The 20,322-nt window shown below is 32.6% G+C and overlaps 1 protein-coding gene across 1 annotated transcript; it reads right to left on the reverse strand.

Moving 5' to 3' along the window:
• Positions 1–2,422: 2,422 nt before the first annotated feature.
• LOC129911960 (uncharacterized) lies at positions 2,423–20,098 on the reverse strand. Its single transcript, XM_055989999.1, has 8 exons — positions 19,728–20,098; positions 12,042–15,191; positions 11,856–11,967; positions 4,051–4,445; positions 3,832–3,987; positions 2,997–3,774; positions 2,749–2,925; positions 2,423–2,680 (listed from the first exon to the last, which is right to left on the reverse strand). The coding sequence occupies exons 1-8, from the start codon at positions 19,794–19,796 to the stop codon at positions 2,541–2,543; spliced, it is 4,977 nt and encodes a 1,658-aa protein (XP_055845974.1). The 5' UTR covers positions 19,797–20,098; the 3' UTR covers positions 2,423–2,540.
• Between the last annotated feature and the right edge of the window lie 224 nt (positions 20,099–20,322).

A 20,322-nucleotide genomic window follows, 5' to 3' on the forward strand; every position in this document is an offset into this window, starting at 1 on the left:
TCCTCATACATTATGCAGACTTTTGAATGAGGATATTTTACTCAATGAAGGCACACTTTTCACTCCATGAAGTCCTCATACAATATGCAGACTTTTGAATGAGGACTTTTTACGCCATGAAGGCACATTTTTCACTGCATGACTTCCTCATACATTATGCAGACTTTTGAATGAGGATTTTTTACTCCATGAAGGCACACTTTTCACTCCATGACTTCCTCATACATTATGCAGACTTTAGAATGAGGACTTTTTACTCCATGAAGGCACATTTTTCACTCCATGAAGTCCTCATACATTATGCAGACTTTTGAATGAGGACTTTTTACTCCATGAAGGCACATTTTTCACTCCATGACTTCCTCATACATTATGCAGACTTTTGAATGAGGACTTTTTACTCCATGAAGGCACATTTTTCACTCCATGACTTCCTCATACATTATGCAGACTTTTGAATGAGGATATTTTACTCCATGAAGGCACATTTTTCACTCCATGGAGGCATATTTTTCACTCCATGAAGTCCTCATACATTATGCAGACTTTTGAATGAGGGTTTTTTACTCCACGAAGGAACAATTTTCACTCCATGAAGTCCTCATACATTATGCAGACTTTTGAATGAGGATATTTTACTCCATGAAGGCACACTTTTCACTCCATGAAGTCCTCATACAATATGCAGACTTTTGAATGAGGACTTTTTACTCCATGAAGGCACATTTTTCACTCCATGAAGTCCTCATACATTATGCAGACTTTTGAATGAGGATATTTTACTCCATGAAGGCACACTTTTCACTCCATGAAGTCCTCATACAATATGTAGACTTTTGAATGAGGACTTTTTACGCCATGAAGGCACATTTTTCACTGCATGACTTCCTCATACATTATGCAGACTTTTGAATGAGGACTTTTTACTCCATGAAGGCACATTTTTCACTCTATGAAGTCCTCATACATTATGCAGACTTTTGAATGAGGATATTTTACTCCATGAAGGCACACTTTTCACTCCATGAAGTCCTCATACATTATGCAGACTTTTGAATGAGGATATTTTACTCCATGAAGGCACACTTTTCACTCCATGAAGTCCTCATACAATATGCAGACTTTTGAATGAGGACTTTTTACTCCATGAAGGCACATTTTTCACTCCATGAAGTCCTCATACATTATGCAGACTTTTGAATGAGGATATTTTACTCCATGAAGGCACACTTTTCACTCCATGAAGTCCTCATACAATATGCAGACTTTTGAATGAGGACTTTTTACGCCATGAAGGCACATTTTTCACTCCATGACTTCCTCATACATTATGCAGACTTTTGAATGAGGACTTTTTACTCCATGAAGGCACATTTTTCACTCTATGAAGTCCTCATACATTATGCAGACTTTTGAATGAGGACTTTTTACTCCATGAAGGCACATTTTTCACTCCATGAAGTCCTCATACATTATGCAGACTTTTGAATGAGGATATTTTACTCCATGAAGGCACACTTTTCACTCCATGAAGTCCTCATACAATATGCAGACTTTTGAATGAGGACTTTTTACTCAATGAAGGCACATTTTTCACTCCATGACTTCCTCATACATTATGCAGACTTTTGAATGAGGATATTTTACTCCATGAAGGCACACTTTTCACTCCATGAAATCCTCATACAATATGCAGACTTTTGAATGAGGACTTTTTACTCCATGAAGGCACATTTTTCACTCCATGACTTCCTAATACATTATGCAGACTTTTGAATGAGGACTTTTTAATCCATGAAGGCACATTTTTCACTCCATGACTTCCTCATACATTATGCAGACTTTTGAATGAGGACTTTTTACTCAATGAAGGCACATTTTTCACTCCATAAAGTCCTCATATAAATGCAGATTTTTGAATTAGGACTTTTTACTCCATGAAGGCACATTTTTCACTCCATGAAGTCCTCATACATTATGCAGACTTTTGAATGAGAACTTTTTACTCAAAGAAGGCACATTTTTTACTCCATGAAGTCCTCATACATTCCCAAGTTGAAAATTGATATAAATCAATGAGTTCGTTCTTCGTACTGTTTTCCTGACTAATAGAATTTCGCTGGGATCTAAATTTCATAAATTTTGTACTAAAAATAGACTATGTTTGTTTATGATCAACAAAATTGTGAACATTTTTCATAATAATTTTTTTTTAAAGGGTCACCATAACTTTTTTGTTCTATTCTTCAACAATTAATCAAAATTACACTACTTTAACAGAAATAAATGTATAGCATTTGAAAACTTCTGTGGTAATTATTTTTATTTAAGTCAACAGTACAAAACAGGTATAAAAAAATTCAAAAAACTTTAACTTAAAAACTCTTTAAATCTTAATTAGTATTTTTTTCTTTTTTCCATAATCTTTAAATTTTTCACTTTTTTCTTTGAGTATTATAAATCTAGTATCTACAAAATGCCTATGGCAAAATATTTATCTCTTCCATTCTTAAAAAAAAAAAAAAAAAACTCCCCTCCATTTAATCTGGTTTCTGCATAGAAAATCGAATTTTCTCATATATCCAATTGAGATACTTTTCAATCTTTACATAAACACCAGGTTTATTAGCATGACCGCATTGCTGACCCCAGGATATTATTCCATAAAGTGTTTCCGAATCTATCAAAAAGATAAAATAAAATGCTCAATCAAATATCAAAGAAACAGAAAAAAAAAAAAAAACTCACCAGAATCAGAACACACAAACGGTCCACCCGAATCACCCTCACATGCATCCACACCCTCCTCCAGAAAACCAGCACAAAACATCCCCTCAGTCACAGAGCTACCATAAACGTGTGGCAGCTTACAGATTTCATCCGATATCACCGGAATCTCTGCAACTCGAAGGTTATTCGATGGAGCTACAAAACAAAGAACAAAAGTAAATACCCTAATAAGTCAACTCAAGTCCCACAAAACAACAACAACTCACTTGAGACTCCCGACTGAATAGATCCCCATCCGGATATGGTGCATCTCCGACCTTCCTTATACTCGGTTCCTTCCTGTGGCAGACAAATTGGTTGGATGTAATCGTTGAACCGAACCGGATTCTTCATGACTATCACAGCAATATCGTTATTCATGTGGGTACCCTCTCGGAACTTTTCATGGATGTACCAGTTCTCAATGTACGAATCAATTTCCGATGATTCGGCAATATTTGCATAATGGTCACCTAAGCGAATGAAGTATGCTCCTTTGGGGTAACCAACCAAACAGTGGGCGGCTGTGAGAAGATGTTTCTTTGAAATTAACACCGCTCCACACCAATGGCTGGAGATGCCACCGCGACCTTTAGTACGAATGGTTGCTTGCCACGGATGATGGCCTCTTTTGGCAATGTTTCCCTTGACAACACGTTCTAGCTCACGAGGTATTTCGTCTGTCAAGTTTGCATTAAAGTGACCGCATACTTTACGGGAATTTGCAGCAAACTTGCTAGACCTTTCCATCGGGTATAAATCCATACCGATGTCATCGGTGTCTGCGGTTTGTAGATCTTCGTCAGAGCTTGGTTTGTTCTTTATTTTGGTTTTGGGGACTTGGCCTGGAGTGCATACGAGACTAACATCCTCGGTGTGATTGCAGTTGTGTTCACCCCAAGACCAATGGTTGCATGTATCAAGAGTTGTTTCGTTACCAAAGCATGAAATTTGATCGAGCCAAATGGGTCCTGAACCAGGACCAAAGGCATTCTTTACAATTTTCTACAAAAAAAAGGACATTTACATAAATTCCAACAAAGAATATCCAAAAACCCTTACCGCAGGTCCATAATAACCCAAAGAATTACATGCAACTTGAGCTTCAGTTTGTCCAAAATCATCATCACAAATTGTCCCCCAGACACCACGATACAAAACTTCTAGACGACCTTCCTGCTTCACATTTCCTCCTTTCAGTCTAAATTCCACAGTCGACTAATATAAACAATCTTCTTTATAAATTTGTTGACATTATTTTAAAAAAAATTTTCAACTCACATTGCAAACTTCTGTACTCTCATCCGACTTATCTGAACAATCTGGAACATTGTCACACACAAATGCCGGTGGAATGCACTCCTTTGATGTGCTACATAACCAATAGTCATTGGGGCATGTCATGACCGGTGTCTTGCATTGTACACCAACAACTTCATCTGGCCCGCAGTCACTTACACCCCAACCCATGAAACGACAGTCTTTCAGAGATGTTTCATTGCCAGTACAATCAACTTCGTCCATAACGAAGGAAACTTCACCATTGTCAGCAGGTGGATAGTATGAATTGCCATGCACATCGCTAGCACCAAGTGGGAAACCTAGCTCTCGACATACGACGTTGGCATCTAGAATTCCAAACTTGTCATCGCATACGTATCCCCATTGGCCAAGGACTAACATATAGAATAAATGAAAGAAAAATTTTTGAAAATCTGTTAAAATTAAATCAAAGTAAAAATTTCAAAAATATAAAACCTTTTTGGAAAAAATATCTCTTCGTAGTCTTACTAGAATTTTTTTTTACCAAGACACTCACAACATTAAGTTGTTTCTTCCCATCCTATTACTCCTTACTCGTTAGACATTTTACCAAAGTAAAATCTTTAAGCTCCTATCTGAATATTCTTTCTTGACTTAAAAAGACCTATTTTTAAAATAATTATTTTCAAAACACAAAGCTTACGGATCGTAGTCACTAAATGTCAAGTTATGTTATTTTGTGAATAATGATAGACCATGACCACGACTAAATGTGTGCGAAGTTTCAATCATTTTCGTAAACCAAATTTTGAGATAAAGGTAAAATAAAATTTTAGAATTCAACAGGTTATAACTTTTGACCAAGAGCAGATAGAAATTTTATGAGCATTTTGATACAATTACCTTTCATTTGGTATATCACACATAACGGTAGACTATCAACTAAGCTACACATTGTTAAATCAAGAAACTTGCGAAAAACCTCAAAACACCAGTGGAGATCTGTTGCCCCCGAAAAGCCATCAGTGTGGGAAGTACCTACCGTAATCTCATTCTGGAAATTCGACATGGTTGACTTTAAAAAATTCTAACTTCTCTTGTAAGCATCTTTGAAATAAGATTGATACGTCATATGAAAGGTGAAATAATAAGCTTTCACATGGTATAAAATTTTTTATAGGTTGTCAAGCAAAAAATTGATTCCATGCCGTGAGAACATAAAAATAAATGTTTTTTTTTTTGCTTTTTTTAATGAAAAAAACAAAAATTCTAGCTCTTTTTGTAGATGTCTCATAGACCTGTTCGATCTATATGTTTTGAGCTAAGACAATAAGCTTTCAGATGGTATATTTTTTATAGGTTGTTAGGGAAAAAAATGGAATTAATGACGTGAGAAGATAAAAATTCATGCTTTTTTTTGATGAAAATGATTGTTTTCAATAAATTATTGTTATACTTTTTGCTCATAAAAATTTAAAAATGGTTTTATTCTTAAGAAGAAATACTTGGCTTTTAAATTGCATAATTTTTTTTTGTAAACTTTTAAAATAAAAAAGTTAATATAATGAGAAAATAAAATAAGGCATTTGATTTAGCTTTTTCTTGTAAATTATGATTGTTTGAAATAAGTAAACGCTTCAATTGACTAATTTTAAACAAAAGCACACAACCTGTTTTCTGACGACGTTATCACGTAACATCATCATCCGTTAACCGGCTTTACAGACAACCTCTTTTTTTTTCAAATAAAAATAAAGTATTTTTCATTAAAAAAATGTTATTGAAAAAAATCAATTCAAAATGTTTGCATTAAATATTCGTTATTATTTTTACAATTTTGACTATTGTAACTTACATTAGCTCAACTATATAATGTTGAAAATAATGTAAGGCCTAATAGTGAAAATGGTGAGAAATTTTACTTGGAATAATATTTTTTTACCTAATGGAAAATATTTTTATTTGCAATACAAAACTTTTTTATGCATAGGTAATTCAATTTTTTTTATTGCAAAAAACACTGTTTTTAATTACAAATTAATTTTTTTTTTTTTTTGTGGATATTCATATATGTATAACCCTGACCAAAGAAGATGTAGAAACGTTTAATCATATTTTGATTTTGTAAGAAAATGGGTGTAAGCAACTTTGCCTGAAAGATGACGATTAAGTAACAAATCATTCATAGATTTGTGTAAAGAAAACTGACGACAACGTCGCGACGTCTGGAGCACCAGGCATATTTGCCTCAGACTTACTAGAGCAGTTTATCATTGTTCTTCCTAGCAAATTTGAAATTAGTTAAAAATAGCTGACTTTGTTTTAAGTCAAATATAGAATTCCAACTTCTGCAGGTGTTCCTCAGGGTTTCATTTTAAGCCCTATACTCTTCGCACTATACATTGACTTCATTTCTGAAATTCTTCCGGGTGGCGTTAGCTTCGCTGGTCAGCTAATAAAGGTTCTCCTTTATGCTGATGACTTGGTGTTGCTGGCAGAGAATCCTTCAACTCTGCAACTGCAAATAAACAAACTTCAGGCTTTCTGTGAGACATGGGATCTACATATCAACGTCTTGAAAACAAAAGTTATGGTTTTCGAGAACCGAAGGAGTGAAGGGTGGAGACTTGGAGACTCAACAACCAGTCGATAGAAGTAGTTCCTGAGTTCAAGTACCTTGGCGTACTGTTGTCTAGCAACTTAAACTTTCGAAATCATGTGAAAGAAAAAAGTAGAGAAGCAAAGCTGGCACTCAACATAATGTGGCCAAAATTCTTCGCAAACCAAAATATTGATCTGTCCTAGAAGTATAATGTATTCAATGCCACAGTCAACACTTGTATGTGCTACGGGGTGCAGGCATTTGGAGTAGACCCCTTTGAAGATTTCGAAACTGTACAGAGGTACTTTTTCAAGCGTTTATTCCGTCTACCAAACGCTACTCCTACCTACGCAATACATGTGGAATCAGGTTTGCCACCCATTTATTTGCAAAATCTGAAAGCTCATTGTGGATTTTTAATAAAAGTAATGAAGAGAAGTGAAAATAGTTTACATAGGCCAGTGTTAACTTAGCTATTGCAAAAAAATGCTTATCCTTTCAGAAATTGGCAACAGCTGGCGTTATCTCATGATTAGGGCTGTACAAGTAACGACAAAATGAGTACCCGCATGTATACGTTACTTTTGATACTAATACCCGCATCAATAATATCGTTACTCGTTACTTTCGTATGCTTCGTATTTTTCGTATATTTCGTATGTTTCGTATGTCTCGCATGTTTGGTATGTTTCGTTACTTTCGCATGCTTCGTACGTTTCGTACTTTTCGTATATTTCATTTATTTGATACGTTTCGTATGTTTGGTATTTTAAGTATCTTTCGTACGTTGGTATAAGAGTGAAAAAAAAAAATCATGTGTGCAATTCACACGTGGTTGAAGTGAAACCTTAAAAACCATTTTTCTTGCAAAAAAAAAACCGAAAAAATATAACTTTTTTTAGTCTATTACTTTTTTTATATGACAACCTACAATAAATTTGATACCATCTGAAAGCTTATTGTTTCAGCTCAAAATATTTATATCGATCAGGTCTATGAGATATCTACAAAAAGAGCTAGAATTTTTTGAACTCGATCAATTTCCATCAAAAAAAGCGAAAAAACTCGTATTTTTATCTTCTCACGCTATTAAATCCATTTTTTCCCGTAACAACCTATACAAATTTTTACACCATCTGCAAGCTTATTGTTTTAGCTCAAAATATATATATCGATCAGGTGTATGAAACATCTACAAAAAGAGCTAGAATTTTTTAAACTCGATGAAATTTCATCCAAAAAGCAAAAAAAAACATTTATTTTTATGTTCTCATGCTATTAAATCAATTTTTTTGTTTGACAACCTATACAAAATTGTATACCATGTGAAAGCTTATTGTTTCACCTTTTATAATGATGTATAAATCTTATTTCAAAGATGTCTACAAGAGAAGTTAGAATTTTTTAAAGTCAATTTTTTTCAATTTAATATTGTGTAACTTGTAGAGCACGTAACGTTATGTGTGATATATCAAATAAAAGGTTATGTTATCAGCATGCGTATTAAAGTTAAATCAAATTTGTATGTGCACTAGATCAAAAGATATAACGTGTGTTGGAAAAGAACATCTTTTTACTGTTATCTCTGAATTTTGAATATGAAATTAATTGAAATTTTGTACAATTATTATTTATTTAATTACCTATCTACAAATTTCATTCATCTATCTATTAAAACAAAAGAGTTATAACAAGTTGAAGTCGTGTCGCGTTTTCGTTTCATCTTGTTTCAAATCACTACGATACTAAAGAAGTTTTCACTTCAAAAATTTTTTTTTGAAAAAAAAAAAACAAAAACAATTTGTATAATCTAAGCTACGTTTTAAAGCCATAAGCATTAATTTAAGTTGCGGCGTTCTCATGTTATAAGAGTTTGAAGGTAGCTATACTGATTTTTTTTCGATTTTTTTTTTAATCAAACGTGGAAATTTTTTTTATTTTTTTCGATTTTTTCGACAAAACTTTCGTAATTTTTTGTTTATATCCGTTCAGTAATCTTATCACAATTCTTTAGAGACTTTAATTTCAAAAGAACACCGCGCAGGTCCCGGAATATTAACACTTCAATACAACCATGTCGAAGAATTTTTAATTTTTTTTTCTATTGACAGTGATTTTCAAACCTCGTTTTCTCGGCTTTTTTTTCAGTTGAAAATTTTGCACTGAAAATTAACAAATTTTTTCAAAAACCAAAACACTTTTGTACATTCTTAAGCTACATTTCAAGACCATTAACAAAAAGGTCATAAACACATTGGTTGCGGCATGGGTATATGTATTTCGGCCACATAGAGAAAATACTAAAAAGGGTCTTTTGATATTTCTGTATAAATTATTATCGATAACTCAACTATACCTTGGAACTACTGTTTTTATCGAGACAAAAGTAAACTCCAGATAATTATCTGGAGTTAGCATTCCGACTACGGTAACGATATCGATACGAGATGCTAAATACGCCAAATTGAGTGTATCACTTCGTTTCGTATCTCATATATCGGATGATTTAGTATTGAAATTGGAATGGGGTCGTTACTCGTATGTTTCGTATCTCGTATGTTTCGTTACTTCAGTACCCAGTGACGAAACATGCGAGTAACGATACTGTTTAGAAAGTAACGTTTCGTTACTCGTTACTGAAGCTAATACCCGCATTTTAGTAACGAATACATACTATTTGCTACAGCTCTACTCATGATATCGATTTATCTTTATCGGAAAATAACGTTAGCGACTGGCAAAATATGTTCGCAAGGGTCATAGCTAAAGAAGATGACAAAATATACGACCAGTTTTTAACAAGAGCGTCCTCATCACCTTCCAGATTTATTTACCGCAACCTTAACCACCAAATGTTAACCATTGAATGCTATTTCAACACAAAATTTTCGTCAAAAGTTATAAGCACCATATTCAGAGCTAGAGTTGAATTATTAAATTTGAATTTCATGCCACATAGAGTCGATCTTCAGCAAACTTGTGATCTATGTAACAGGAGAGAGTCTGAAAATATTTACCACTTCATTGCTGTATGCCCAATTCTACAAGAAATCCGAAGATTACATTTCCAAGAAAGTTTTCTGTCCGTAAATAATCTTTACGAAATATTGAATGGCGCCCGTGGTTGGCTCACCTTGTATAAATATTGCAATCATGCTATGACTAATCGTAATAGTTTTTTGTTAAATTAGTTCTTACAACAAGTCTCTACTCAATTTAAGAGCTGCAAATTATTACTTTTAATCAAATCTTTATGTTTCAAATCATTAAAATTGATATTCTTTTTATTTTTTTTTTTTTTGTGTTTTAAATCATTAAAATTACTAGTTTTTATGTTGCAAATCATTAAAATTGCTCAAACGTTTCTCGCTCTCCCATAATTTAATTTAATTAAAAAAAAAAAAAAAAATTTTAATTTAAAAAAACTTAAAAAATTTAAAAAATTTTTAAAAATATTAAAAATTTAAAATAATTGAAAATTTAAAAAATTTAAAATTTTAAAATTTAATATTTAATACTTAAAATTTAAAATTATATACAAATTTATTCCTCATTTCTATGTTAATATAAACTTTTGTCTAATATTTTGTGTAATATTTATTTATGTAATTTATTATTTCAAATTTATTGTAAATCTTTTTGATACATCTTCTCTTTATATAATTTTATTTCTTTTACTGAAATGTCATTTCCGGCAGACGGCAGCATTGTCATGTCCGTATTTCCAATAGAAAAAAAAATTGTAATTTATCTAATGAATAAAGGAAGAATCTAATCTAATCTAATCTAGAATTCTTTTTGAAGATGTAAAGTAAGAAGGTTGTGGTGGATAGATAGGCTTTCCGGGAAAAAATAAACCTCCTTCAAATAATGTAGTTCAAATTTAGTTTTTTTATTTAAGTTTTTTTTTACAAAAAAAAAAAACTAAAGATTTATTGAGCAAAACAATGCTTAAATCATTTAAGCCCAGATTATTCACACTCAATCAAATTTTAAGCCACCATGCATTAAAAACGAGAAATTTTAAAATTTGTATGCAATTTAATGACAGTTTTATAATGCAGAATGAATAAATTGGGCCTTATGATTTATAAATTTTAAAATTTTAACTAAGCTTCAGGGTTTGAATACATTAAAATTTAATGGAAGATGCTTTTAAAAAATTTAGTGCAGTTGAGTCTGTATTTAAAATAATTGAAAATGTTATAAATATGCTCATATTTTCAGCTTTTTTTTTAATATCTCCTAAATCTCCACATACCCAAGAATTTTTTGTTTAACGGACAAAAATAATTCTAACAAAAAACATAATTCGATTATAAAAGGAAGTATTACAACCATAAAATAATATTAATAATATAATTCAGCAAAACAAAATAAAAAATATAATAATTCAATTACCTCATTTTACTTAAAAATCGATTAATGAATAATGGATTACATGTTTTGAAAACCGTTATTGTTATTAATATACAAATTTTGTACTCGATAAATTTAAAAGTCAAAAACAGGCGGTAAAAAACAAACAATTTCTTTGACATGGTAAGGGTTACCATTTTCACTCTTTTTATTATTATTTTAGATGGTTAGATTGAAATGCAAACAAATTAGATGTGTTTTGTTGGCATTGCTATCCGCATCCGCATTTGGTGTTTACATGTATTACAAAAAACAACATGCAGCTACCGATAAAGATAGAAACTAAAGCAAGCTGGGGCTTGTATTTTGCAAAGTGTATAAGTTTACGTTTTCCTTTCTCTTGGTGAGTCCGTATACATTTTTGTTCATATCAGTGTTAATACTCGTATTTGGAAAATCCTACTGCAGATAGCTTTGCAAAAAAAAAAAAAAAAACGCCTAAAATGATATTGATATTCTAAAATGATATTGAGATTGTCTATTGGGGATTTTTTTGGTTTGACCTTTTTTTTTGGGAATTTTGGCTTCCCACCATTTTGTTTTTTTTTTTTTGGGTATTTTCGCATAAGTGGTTTTCTATTTGGGATTACCAGTTTTGGCCATTCGTCATTAACCCTGTAAAAATTATCTTTGAAAAAGTGATTCATCCATTAAAGCCAGTATCTTCGGAAAAGAATTTCCTAAGGTCACAAAAAGTTGAATCTAGGTGATTTTTGATGTGCAGTTTCGAAAGATTTGAGCTAACTCAAAAAATCGTAGGCACCACATTTGGAAAACTGTCAAAATCAAAAATTTTACTTACTTTTAACTTCAATTCTTCCATAACCCTGATTAGACAATCGAACTTCATAACCCAAATGATTACATTGCTCCTCATCTTTTCTATTTCCACAATTATTAATTCCATCACATGTCTGAAATTATATAAATCCTCTAGTTATTTATCAAACAAATATCAAATTCAAAGTTAATATAATTTAACACTCACCTCAAATGTCTTGACACATTGTCCATTTCCACAATCAAATTCGCATACATCACTACCATCCATCCGAGAAGTTTCTTCTTCTTCAGCTGGTATTGAAGTTGTACCAACCCTAGAGCCATCATCATTATTATTATAATTCCCGCCAGCACCTAATTCATTCCCAAAAGGATTCGGCATATTAGGATGCATTTGATGAAAATGTCTATCATGTCTTTCGTGATATTTAGATGATGGAGGTGATGATGGTTGGGTAGGAGATTGGATAGGAGTTGGAGGGGCATAACTTGGTGATAAACTATTCTGTTCACCTGCAAAGACAATTTCAACATCTTTATGGATTGAATCAGGTGTTGTAGTTGTGGTGGTTGTTGTAGCAGAAGTTGAATCAAGTGACTGGGATAAGTTCATTATGTGTGACTCAGCTTTAGAGACCATATCATCTGTCACTGTTCCACTTCGATTGATATAAGGACGCAGCAGCAATTTAATTGCTTCACTTATGGGCATCGAATTTATTTCGTCATCGGTTTCGGTTTCGAGAGGAGCAGCCCGTTGAACAGTCATGGGTGTTGTTGGCTTATAGAACTCTCGATTGTAATTTGGTGGCGATAGACCATGACGTTGAGTTGTTGTTGGAGCCATATGGTGACTGGCAACCACAACACCTCCATCATGACTGAAAACGATATCAGGCTCAAACCGACTCTCAAGGTCTGGAGTTGGTGTTTTAGGTGGAGGGGAAGATGGAGGGGAAGGTGTACTTCGGTTTGGAGGAGAGGTCTTGATACTTGGCCAAGAGGTGTTACGGGAATGAGCTACACCGGAATAAGATGGACTATAAAAGGGGTTAGGGTGAATCTTTGTTGTGGCATTTTGAACTGGTGGAAAAATCTGGAAAACACGCACATTGGTCTTCAAACCTGGAGATGGTGTTGTTGAAAATGAAGGTGTTGGTGTTGTGGGAAAAGGGGGAAATGATGATCCTGATGGAGGAAGAGGAGGAAGCATTCCCCCAAAAAGATTCGACTCATCGAACCTTAGCCAGGGATTTGGTTGTTTTGTCGGAGGTGTTGGACTAACAGAGCCTGAATTTCCAGGCTTTGAACTGAAACTTGGTCGTGATGGTTGAGGTTGGGGTTGAGGTTTAGGTCTTAACCAAGATGGCTGACCTGGCTCAGCTACTGAATCTCTTGATTCCGGCTTGGAATTGGGTAATGTAAAAGATGGATATTGGGATGAGTAGTCCGGATAATTATCTTGCCATTTTGGTGTTGTTTCTGGAATGGGAAACTTGCTACGCAGATTAATTCCATCCATAGGTTCTTCATCACCAAAGTTTGGCCTACTTTCAGGCTTGCTTGAAGGTTTAGGCGGGAGTGGGGGAAGTGGAGGAGGTTGGAAGGGAGGAAATTCTTCAGGAATCTCTGATTGTGTGTCATCAGGAGGAGAAAAATGTGGTGGCATGAGATTAATATTTGGAATATTTATAGAATCCATTGAATCATCAAAAGTTTGTGATGACGGAGGCTGAAGAGAACCCGGAGTGAAAAAGGCCGAATCTCTTGAAGGTGGTAAAGGAGGGAATTGAGGTCTATGTCTTGATGGTGTGTATTGATCAGGATTTTGATCAGTTGGATCAGTTGGATATGGAGGCATGAGATTCATATTCGGGATATTTATAGCATCCATTGAAGGATCAGTGGTCTCCAAATCATCATTAGGAGAGGGAATAAACCCACCCCGACTGAAATTACGTCGATTTACTGGAAGTGTTATCTCAGATATATCTGCCCCAACTACATTGTTAAAAACTTCCTCAGATGGCTGATTGTCGTCGACAGGTTGTGCATAGTAAATTGTGCTATCAGTGCCAGGAATGGGAGTGCTTCCGTAATAAATATTTGGATAATTACTTGGAGGAATTGGTGTTGTTGTTGTTGTAGGCTGTCCTGAGTTTCCACGATTAGACCAAGTTGGTTGTGATGGAATCGGTCTCCAACCTGATGGCTGTTGGCTTGGTGTCCAGGAGCCACTTGGAGCTGTTGGGGTTTTAGTTGTTGGAGCAGCTGGGCGTGTTCGATTCATGGAAGCCCAACGATTTCTGTAGATGAGTGGTGTTTGGACAGCTGTTGGTGTTTGTGTCGTGGTTTGATGGTGATTATGTCCTCTGTCAGTGCAATTGTGGTTGTGGTGGTGCATAAATGGGCCACCTCTTAATCCACCAGGTGGATAATCATGGTGGAATCCATGGTGAAAGCCATGCGAATGATGTAAATGATGATGATTATGATTGTGGTTGGGAAAGTGTGGCGGCCAGCCCTTTCTCTGTGGTTGTGAAAGCTGATTGTATGTTGTGGTAATTTCGAAATTCTTTCCGCCACGATTTCCTCCATTCCATGATTCAGGAGATGGTGTAGGTGTTTTAACAGATGAACCACCTCCTGCTCTTCCTGTACAATCGACCTTGGTAGCAAAATCACATACCTTCATGCGTGGATTGAACATTGTTTGTGGGCCACAAGTCTGGATATGCATTATGCCACTGGCACAATTCAAAAATTTTGAACAATCATTTGGGTGAGGCAACAGGCCAGTGTGTCCTTTTGGACAGGAAACACTGTCCATCTCATCCTCATTATCATATTGCTGTAGCCTGCCTAAACGATTATTTGATGGTTGTTGTTGTTGTTGTTGTTGTTCAAATGCTTTAGCATTTAGTCCCTTACAAACCACCTTGTTAGGGTTGTCACATTCCAGAGTGTCTCCATTGAAGACAGTTCCTGGGCCACATGTTTGTATGTAAGCACGTCCCTTCCAGCAATTAACAAAACGTCGACAGTCATATGGATAGGGAAGCAATCCTGTGTATCCCGATGGGCAACCACTATAATTCTCATCCAGATTGTTTGCATAATCTTTGCGGTCATGATTTGCATGGCGTTCATGTTGTTCAACGTTGTCATTGCTGCTGCTGCTACTGGTTTCCTGATAACGCGGTCCAAACGATGATAACCTTGGGTTATTTTCTGATGAGCGGTAAGTGGGGATTCCCTCGTGGGACGGTTGATGATGTGTGCGTTGCAACTCTCGAGCAATGTATGGATCCAAGTGATAAGATTTTGTTTTTTCAGTGTAATGTGGATCCAAGATCTGGAAATGAAAAAAACACACACACAAAGTAATGAATTATATTTATTTATGATGATTTTTTAATATATTTATTTTTGTTTTAAACTATTTTAATCCTCATTCAGAACCATTTCAATCGAATGCATTATATTTTATATATTTTGTGATAAAGTGTAATGATGATGATGATTTATCATCCTAGGAGAAGAGGAGTTAAGGTCAATTCCAAAAGGTTAATTTCATAAAAGTTTGTATATGTGATTTCATAATAAATCTTTTTGTGTCTGATGAGAATACACAACGTCCAGATAGTTAGTTTTCTAGGTGAAGTTTATAGATTCATTTTAATGCAATATTCTATAGCTAGAGAGTTTTGATAGATAAGCTATTTTGATGTGATTTGTTTTTATTTTGTTTTTATTTAATTTAATCTTGTTTTAATATTAATAAATATTTAAAATAAAGAGATAGAAATATGAATTGGACAGTGAGAAAAAACGTAATTACTTTTACTTAAGTTAAGTCTAGAGATTGAAGATTATTCCTAAATTTCGTTATTTTTTTTTTTTTTTTTTTTTTTTTTCTTTAAGGTCAAAATACTGATGAAGAGTTCCAAGAGTTTCATCTAAAAGTTGGATATTCCTTAAAGGAGTTGAAAAGTTGAAAAATCAAGTATTCTTAAAAACTTTTTTGTCTTACTATTGCACTTTTCGAAATTTGATAGTATAATTGTATCGATTCCTTAAAGAAGTAATCTTTTCAGAAAAAAGCAAAAAATATTCAAATTTTGCTTAAAAACTGATGCTTTTGAAACCAGTCATCATTTTATTTTCACCATCTTTTTTTAAAACTGAAGAGGCATTTACGTTCAATTGCTGCATTAAAGATGTTTTTTTTTTATATTGTAACGATCTCAAATCATTAACACAATATGAACAAAAATTCAAGCAAATAAGAAAAGATACGCCACGTATAATTTTGGCATAATTTATTAAATGAATATTTTTTTTAATTCAATAATTTGTGATTTTGGAAAACATATAACTTGTATGCAACGATTTCGAAAGGAAATGGGCACGTTCAAAGAGCTAACATAAAGCTATCGGATAGCTTTTTGTTGTTGTAAACAATGTTAAAAATTAGCAAGGAAACGAACCATTTTCTGTCAAAAAATAATCTGAAGGTATCCCAGAATTTATGGTATACCTCAGGTATCCGAGTGATCAGCTGATATACATTTGGCTTCTTTTTATTTTGATAACTTTTCGGGCGATTATTCAGCTTCAAAATTAAAAAAATTTGCAAGAAATAAAGTCAAAGCGATTGTGCAAGTACTATTCAACAATAAAAAAAATGTAATTTGCTCAAAAGAAAAAGTTTCCTCTTCTTAATATTTACATATTTTTTTAAGTAGCTGCTTGGGCAAGCTATTTGGATACCTCTTTGTTCAAAAAGATATTCCAGATACGGGTATCCCAGATAGCCTATCCGATAGGTGTTTGAAAATGCCCAATGCAATGATAACACTGCCCAACACACAAAAATTTCCCAGTACGTTGTTTATCATTTCTTACCAAATTTAGGGTGCTGATTTCAAAAATAACATTAGTTTTTTTCTAGCAGCTCTAGTTTTTAAATTATTCACACATAAAAAGGCATAGATTTTTAGGCTTAGTGAACCCAAATGCATTAGGTTCGACCAAAAATGTTCTGGAAAATGTAAACCAATAGTTAAAATAAGCATAACTTTAAAATTAGTACGAAATTACCCCCAAAATCTGGAAAACTTAAATATTTAAAAAAAAAAAAAAAATAGAGCTCCTAGAAATATATGAATGTGATTTTTAGGTTTACTGACCCTTAATACATTAGGTTTAATATAAATTTGTCTGGAAAACTCTAATAAACGCTCAAAATAAGGAAAACTGAAAAATAAGTATAAATATTCCCCAAATATGAATAATTAAATATTTCAAAAACTAGAGCTGGTAGAAAAAAACCAATATGATTTTTGAGATTACTGAACCCAAATCTATAAAATTTGATATAAATCTTTCTTGAAAGTTTTAAAAAGTTGAAAATTGTTGGCCAGTGATAATAGAAATTTGATAGAAAACTTTCCTAAAAAATTAAAACAATTGAAAATTAAACAAAAGCATATCAACAAAGAGATGTTAAAGCCTATTTTGACAGAGGCAAATGAGATAATTTTCAATAAAAATTTCAAGATAGTTTTCAGCGCATTTACACGAAATAAGCTAGGATATGAAGAATGTAAATATCAACGAAGCAATTGTATTTAAAATTTTTGAATTATTTTATAAATTGCACACGTTTTGTTGCATTTCAAATTACAACAAATTGATAGGTGATTTCGATTTTTTTTTTTCAACACCTGATCTAATAAAACTAAAATCAAAATTATTTGAATACCGTGTAAAAAGTAAATTGCCTTTTCATGAACAGACTTTTACTTTAAGAACTTTAGTCAAAAAATTACAAAGTTGCTACTCTTTCAAACTAAATGTTGGTTTGATGAAATATTGTATCAGTATTAATTTTAAATTTTTTATTTTTTCAATATTGTAATGAAAAATAGTGATATTTTGTAGGTTTAAGGTTTAAGAGCTCAGCGCAAAAACAGGTTAAGTCAAAAATTTCATACTGTATAAAATGTTTTTGAAGAAAACAGATTTTTATGTTTTTGAAGTGAAAACTTTTTTAGTATCGTAGTGATTTGAAACAAGATGAAACGAAAAGCGACATGAAAAATCAATTGGCTATAACTTTTTTGTTTTTTGCCAGTGTAGAAAGAACCGTAATCTAAGTTTGAAATTTCGACATGGTTGACTTTAAAAAAATTCTTACTTTTATTGTAGGCATCGTAGAAATATAATTGAAACGTCATATGAAAGGTGAAATAATTAGATTTCAGATGATATAAAATGAATTATAGGTTTTCATTTTAAAAAGTAGATTTAATGGTGTTAGAAGAGAAAAAAGATTGGTTTTGTTGCTTTTTTTTGGTGAAAATTGATTGGCTTCAAAAAATTCTAGCTCTTTTTGCAGATGATGTCGGACAGTCATGATTGAAGAAAATATTTAAAGCTTTAACAATAACCTTTCATATGAAATAAAATTAATTATATGTTGACATATAAAAAAAAATGGATTTAAAGGTGATAGAAGAAAATAAGTTAGATTTTTTTTTCAAGAAAAACAATTTTTTAAGGTTTCACTTCTACCACGTGTGAATTGCACACATCATTTTTTTTTTATTTGTCCTTTGTGTACTAAAGTTAATTTTTTTAATGTGGGTTAGGCCGTTTTGCATTGTACGACTCGTTTTTACTGGACTCTTGCTTAAAATAAGCTTTTTATTTTAAGGAAAAATCACTGTTTTTTAGTGTTGTTTTTGAAAATTCATTTATCTAATGAAACAAATATTAAAAAATTGATTCATATTCATTATGAATTTGATCTCGCAATTTCATTGTTTTCAAAAGATAATATTATGTTATTATGACTGTAGATATAACTTTATTTAATCAGTTGTTTAAATTTAGCTTGTTTCAATTAGGTTTTTGAATAAATTTTGATTTTCTAGAAAGTTGATACAATTGTTTTTGCAAAAATAATTTGTAATTTAATCTCACATCTCCATCATCTCTTATTGGAAAAAAAAATAATACAAAACACTTTTTATCAGTAGTGAATGAATCATCTTTAAAAAGTTAACAAAATAGGTCGCAATAATTCGAAAAATAATCCCACTAGACGAAAACAACAAAAAAAAAACACAAAAACATCACCTAGTTTAATGTTTCAATTGTAAATTGAACTCAATTCATTCAAAAAAAAAAAAACTGTCCATTCAATCTGTTAACAAGTTGAACATACTAAAAAAAAACAAAAAGTCCCGAAAACATTTTTTTACACATCGATCGTCTATCCATCAGTAAGTGAGGATACAAAAACGTGTCTCTCTTATATTTTGCGTGAGATTTTGTTTTTTGCCACACATCAAACAAAGGCAACACAGAGGTCAAAAACGACCCATCATTCTATTAGCTTTAATCAATCAACACATCTTCTAGAGAAAATTCCGAGCATAGTACATTTTCAAATAGTGCGAGACTCAACTCATCAAGAGGGGCAACACGAAAATAAATAGTATCTACATAAAAAACAATGTATCTAGCTATTTTATATCGTTTAAATCTCTAATTAAAATGATATAAACAGAGAGAAGGAGCAGATAATTCATCTGTCGTTGACACCAGAAGTTCGACGCACACTCTTTTTAGTTTTTTTTTGTTATATTTTTTGTTTTTAATTTAAAAAAAAAAACACAAACAAAAATAAATAAAAAACATTTAAGAACAAAAGACTACAAGACACCACAACCATACAATAAAATGTGTCAAAGCAAGGGAACTTATTTATTAGCCCAAAAGAGTGTAAAAGACCTCTGAAACGGTCTTATTTGTATATTTTTCTTTATACAATTTTTCAACACAAAATTTATCTTAGGTAGTTTAAATGAATCATACTAACAGATACAACAGCACTCGCAGACAAAACCACTAGTAAAAGTGTTTTCAAAAGTATTTCGATTTGCAACATTTTTGAATTCGCAACGTTTAATTATAAATCACATGAGGTTGACTTTTAGATATTTTTAAAAAACACTGTTTTTCAACGTTGTCCCTACTAAAAATAATAGAGGAACGTTTATTTTTATGTGGGATGATTGTTTTTTTTTTTAAATTATTTTTGTTTTTTGAAAAAAATCTTTTCCGTATTTTCAATTTTCAAATCGAAGGTATAAAAGCGTAAACGATGTGCTCGCGTCGAGCATCTTAAGCGTTTTGAAACGCAGCGAAACGGAATCAATTCCAATTAAGCAAAAATATAAAATACTTCTATAGAGTTTGAGGAGGCTGTGAGTAGAAGTCGTATAATAATGATTCTGTGGATGAGCTCGAAAAAAGATAAGGCAATGCCAACTTACTGTCAGTACTTTATGTTGTGCTATATAGAATTTCGGTCTTGCCTGTTATCGCCTTTGACGATCTTTTAAGACCTTTCTCTCTATCTCTATTATCTGTATCTCGACTTGATGTGTTTGTGTCTTGTGTCTTACTTCCCA

Source organism: Episyrphus balteatus, chromosome 2, assembly GCF_945859705.1.
Source record: "Episyrphus balteatus chromosome 2, idEpiBalt1.1, whole genome shotgun sequence".
Taxonomy (NCBI): Eukaryota; Metazoa; Arthropoda; class Insecta; order Diptera; family Syrphidae; genus Episyrphus; species Episyrphus balteatus.

Excerpts from the sequence above, each read along its gene's own strand:
- LOC129911960 (XM_055989999.1), bottom strand. The coding sequence starts at position 19,796 with ATGTTGCAAATCGAAATACTTTTGAAAACACTTTTACTAGTGGTTTTG. Across the intron at positions 11,968-12,041 it reads AATGTGTCAAGACATTTGAG|ACATGTGATGGAATTAATAA; the intron begins GTGAGTGTTAAA and ends ATATAATTTCAG. Across the intron at positions 2,926-2,996 it reads TATTCAGTCGGGAGTCTCAA|CTCCATCGAATAACCTTCGA; the intron begins GTGAGTTGTTGT and ends TTTGTTTTGTAG.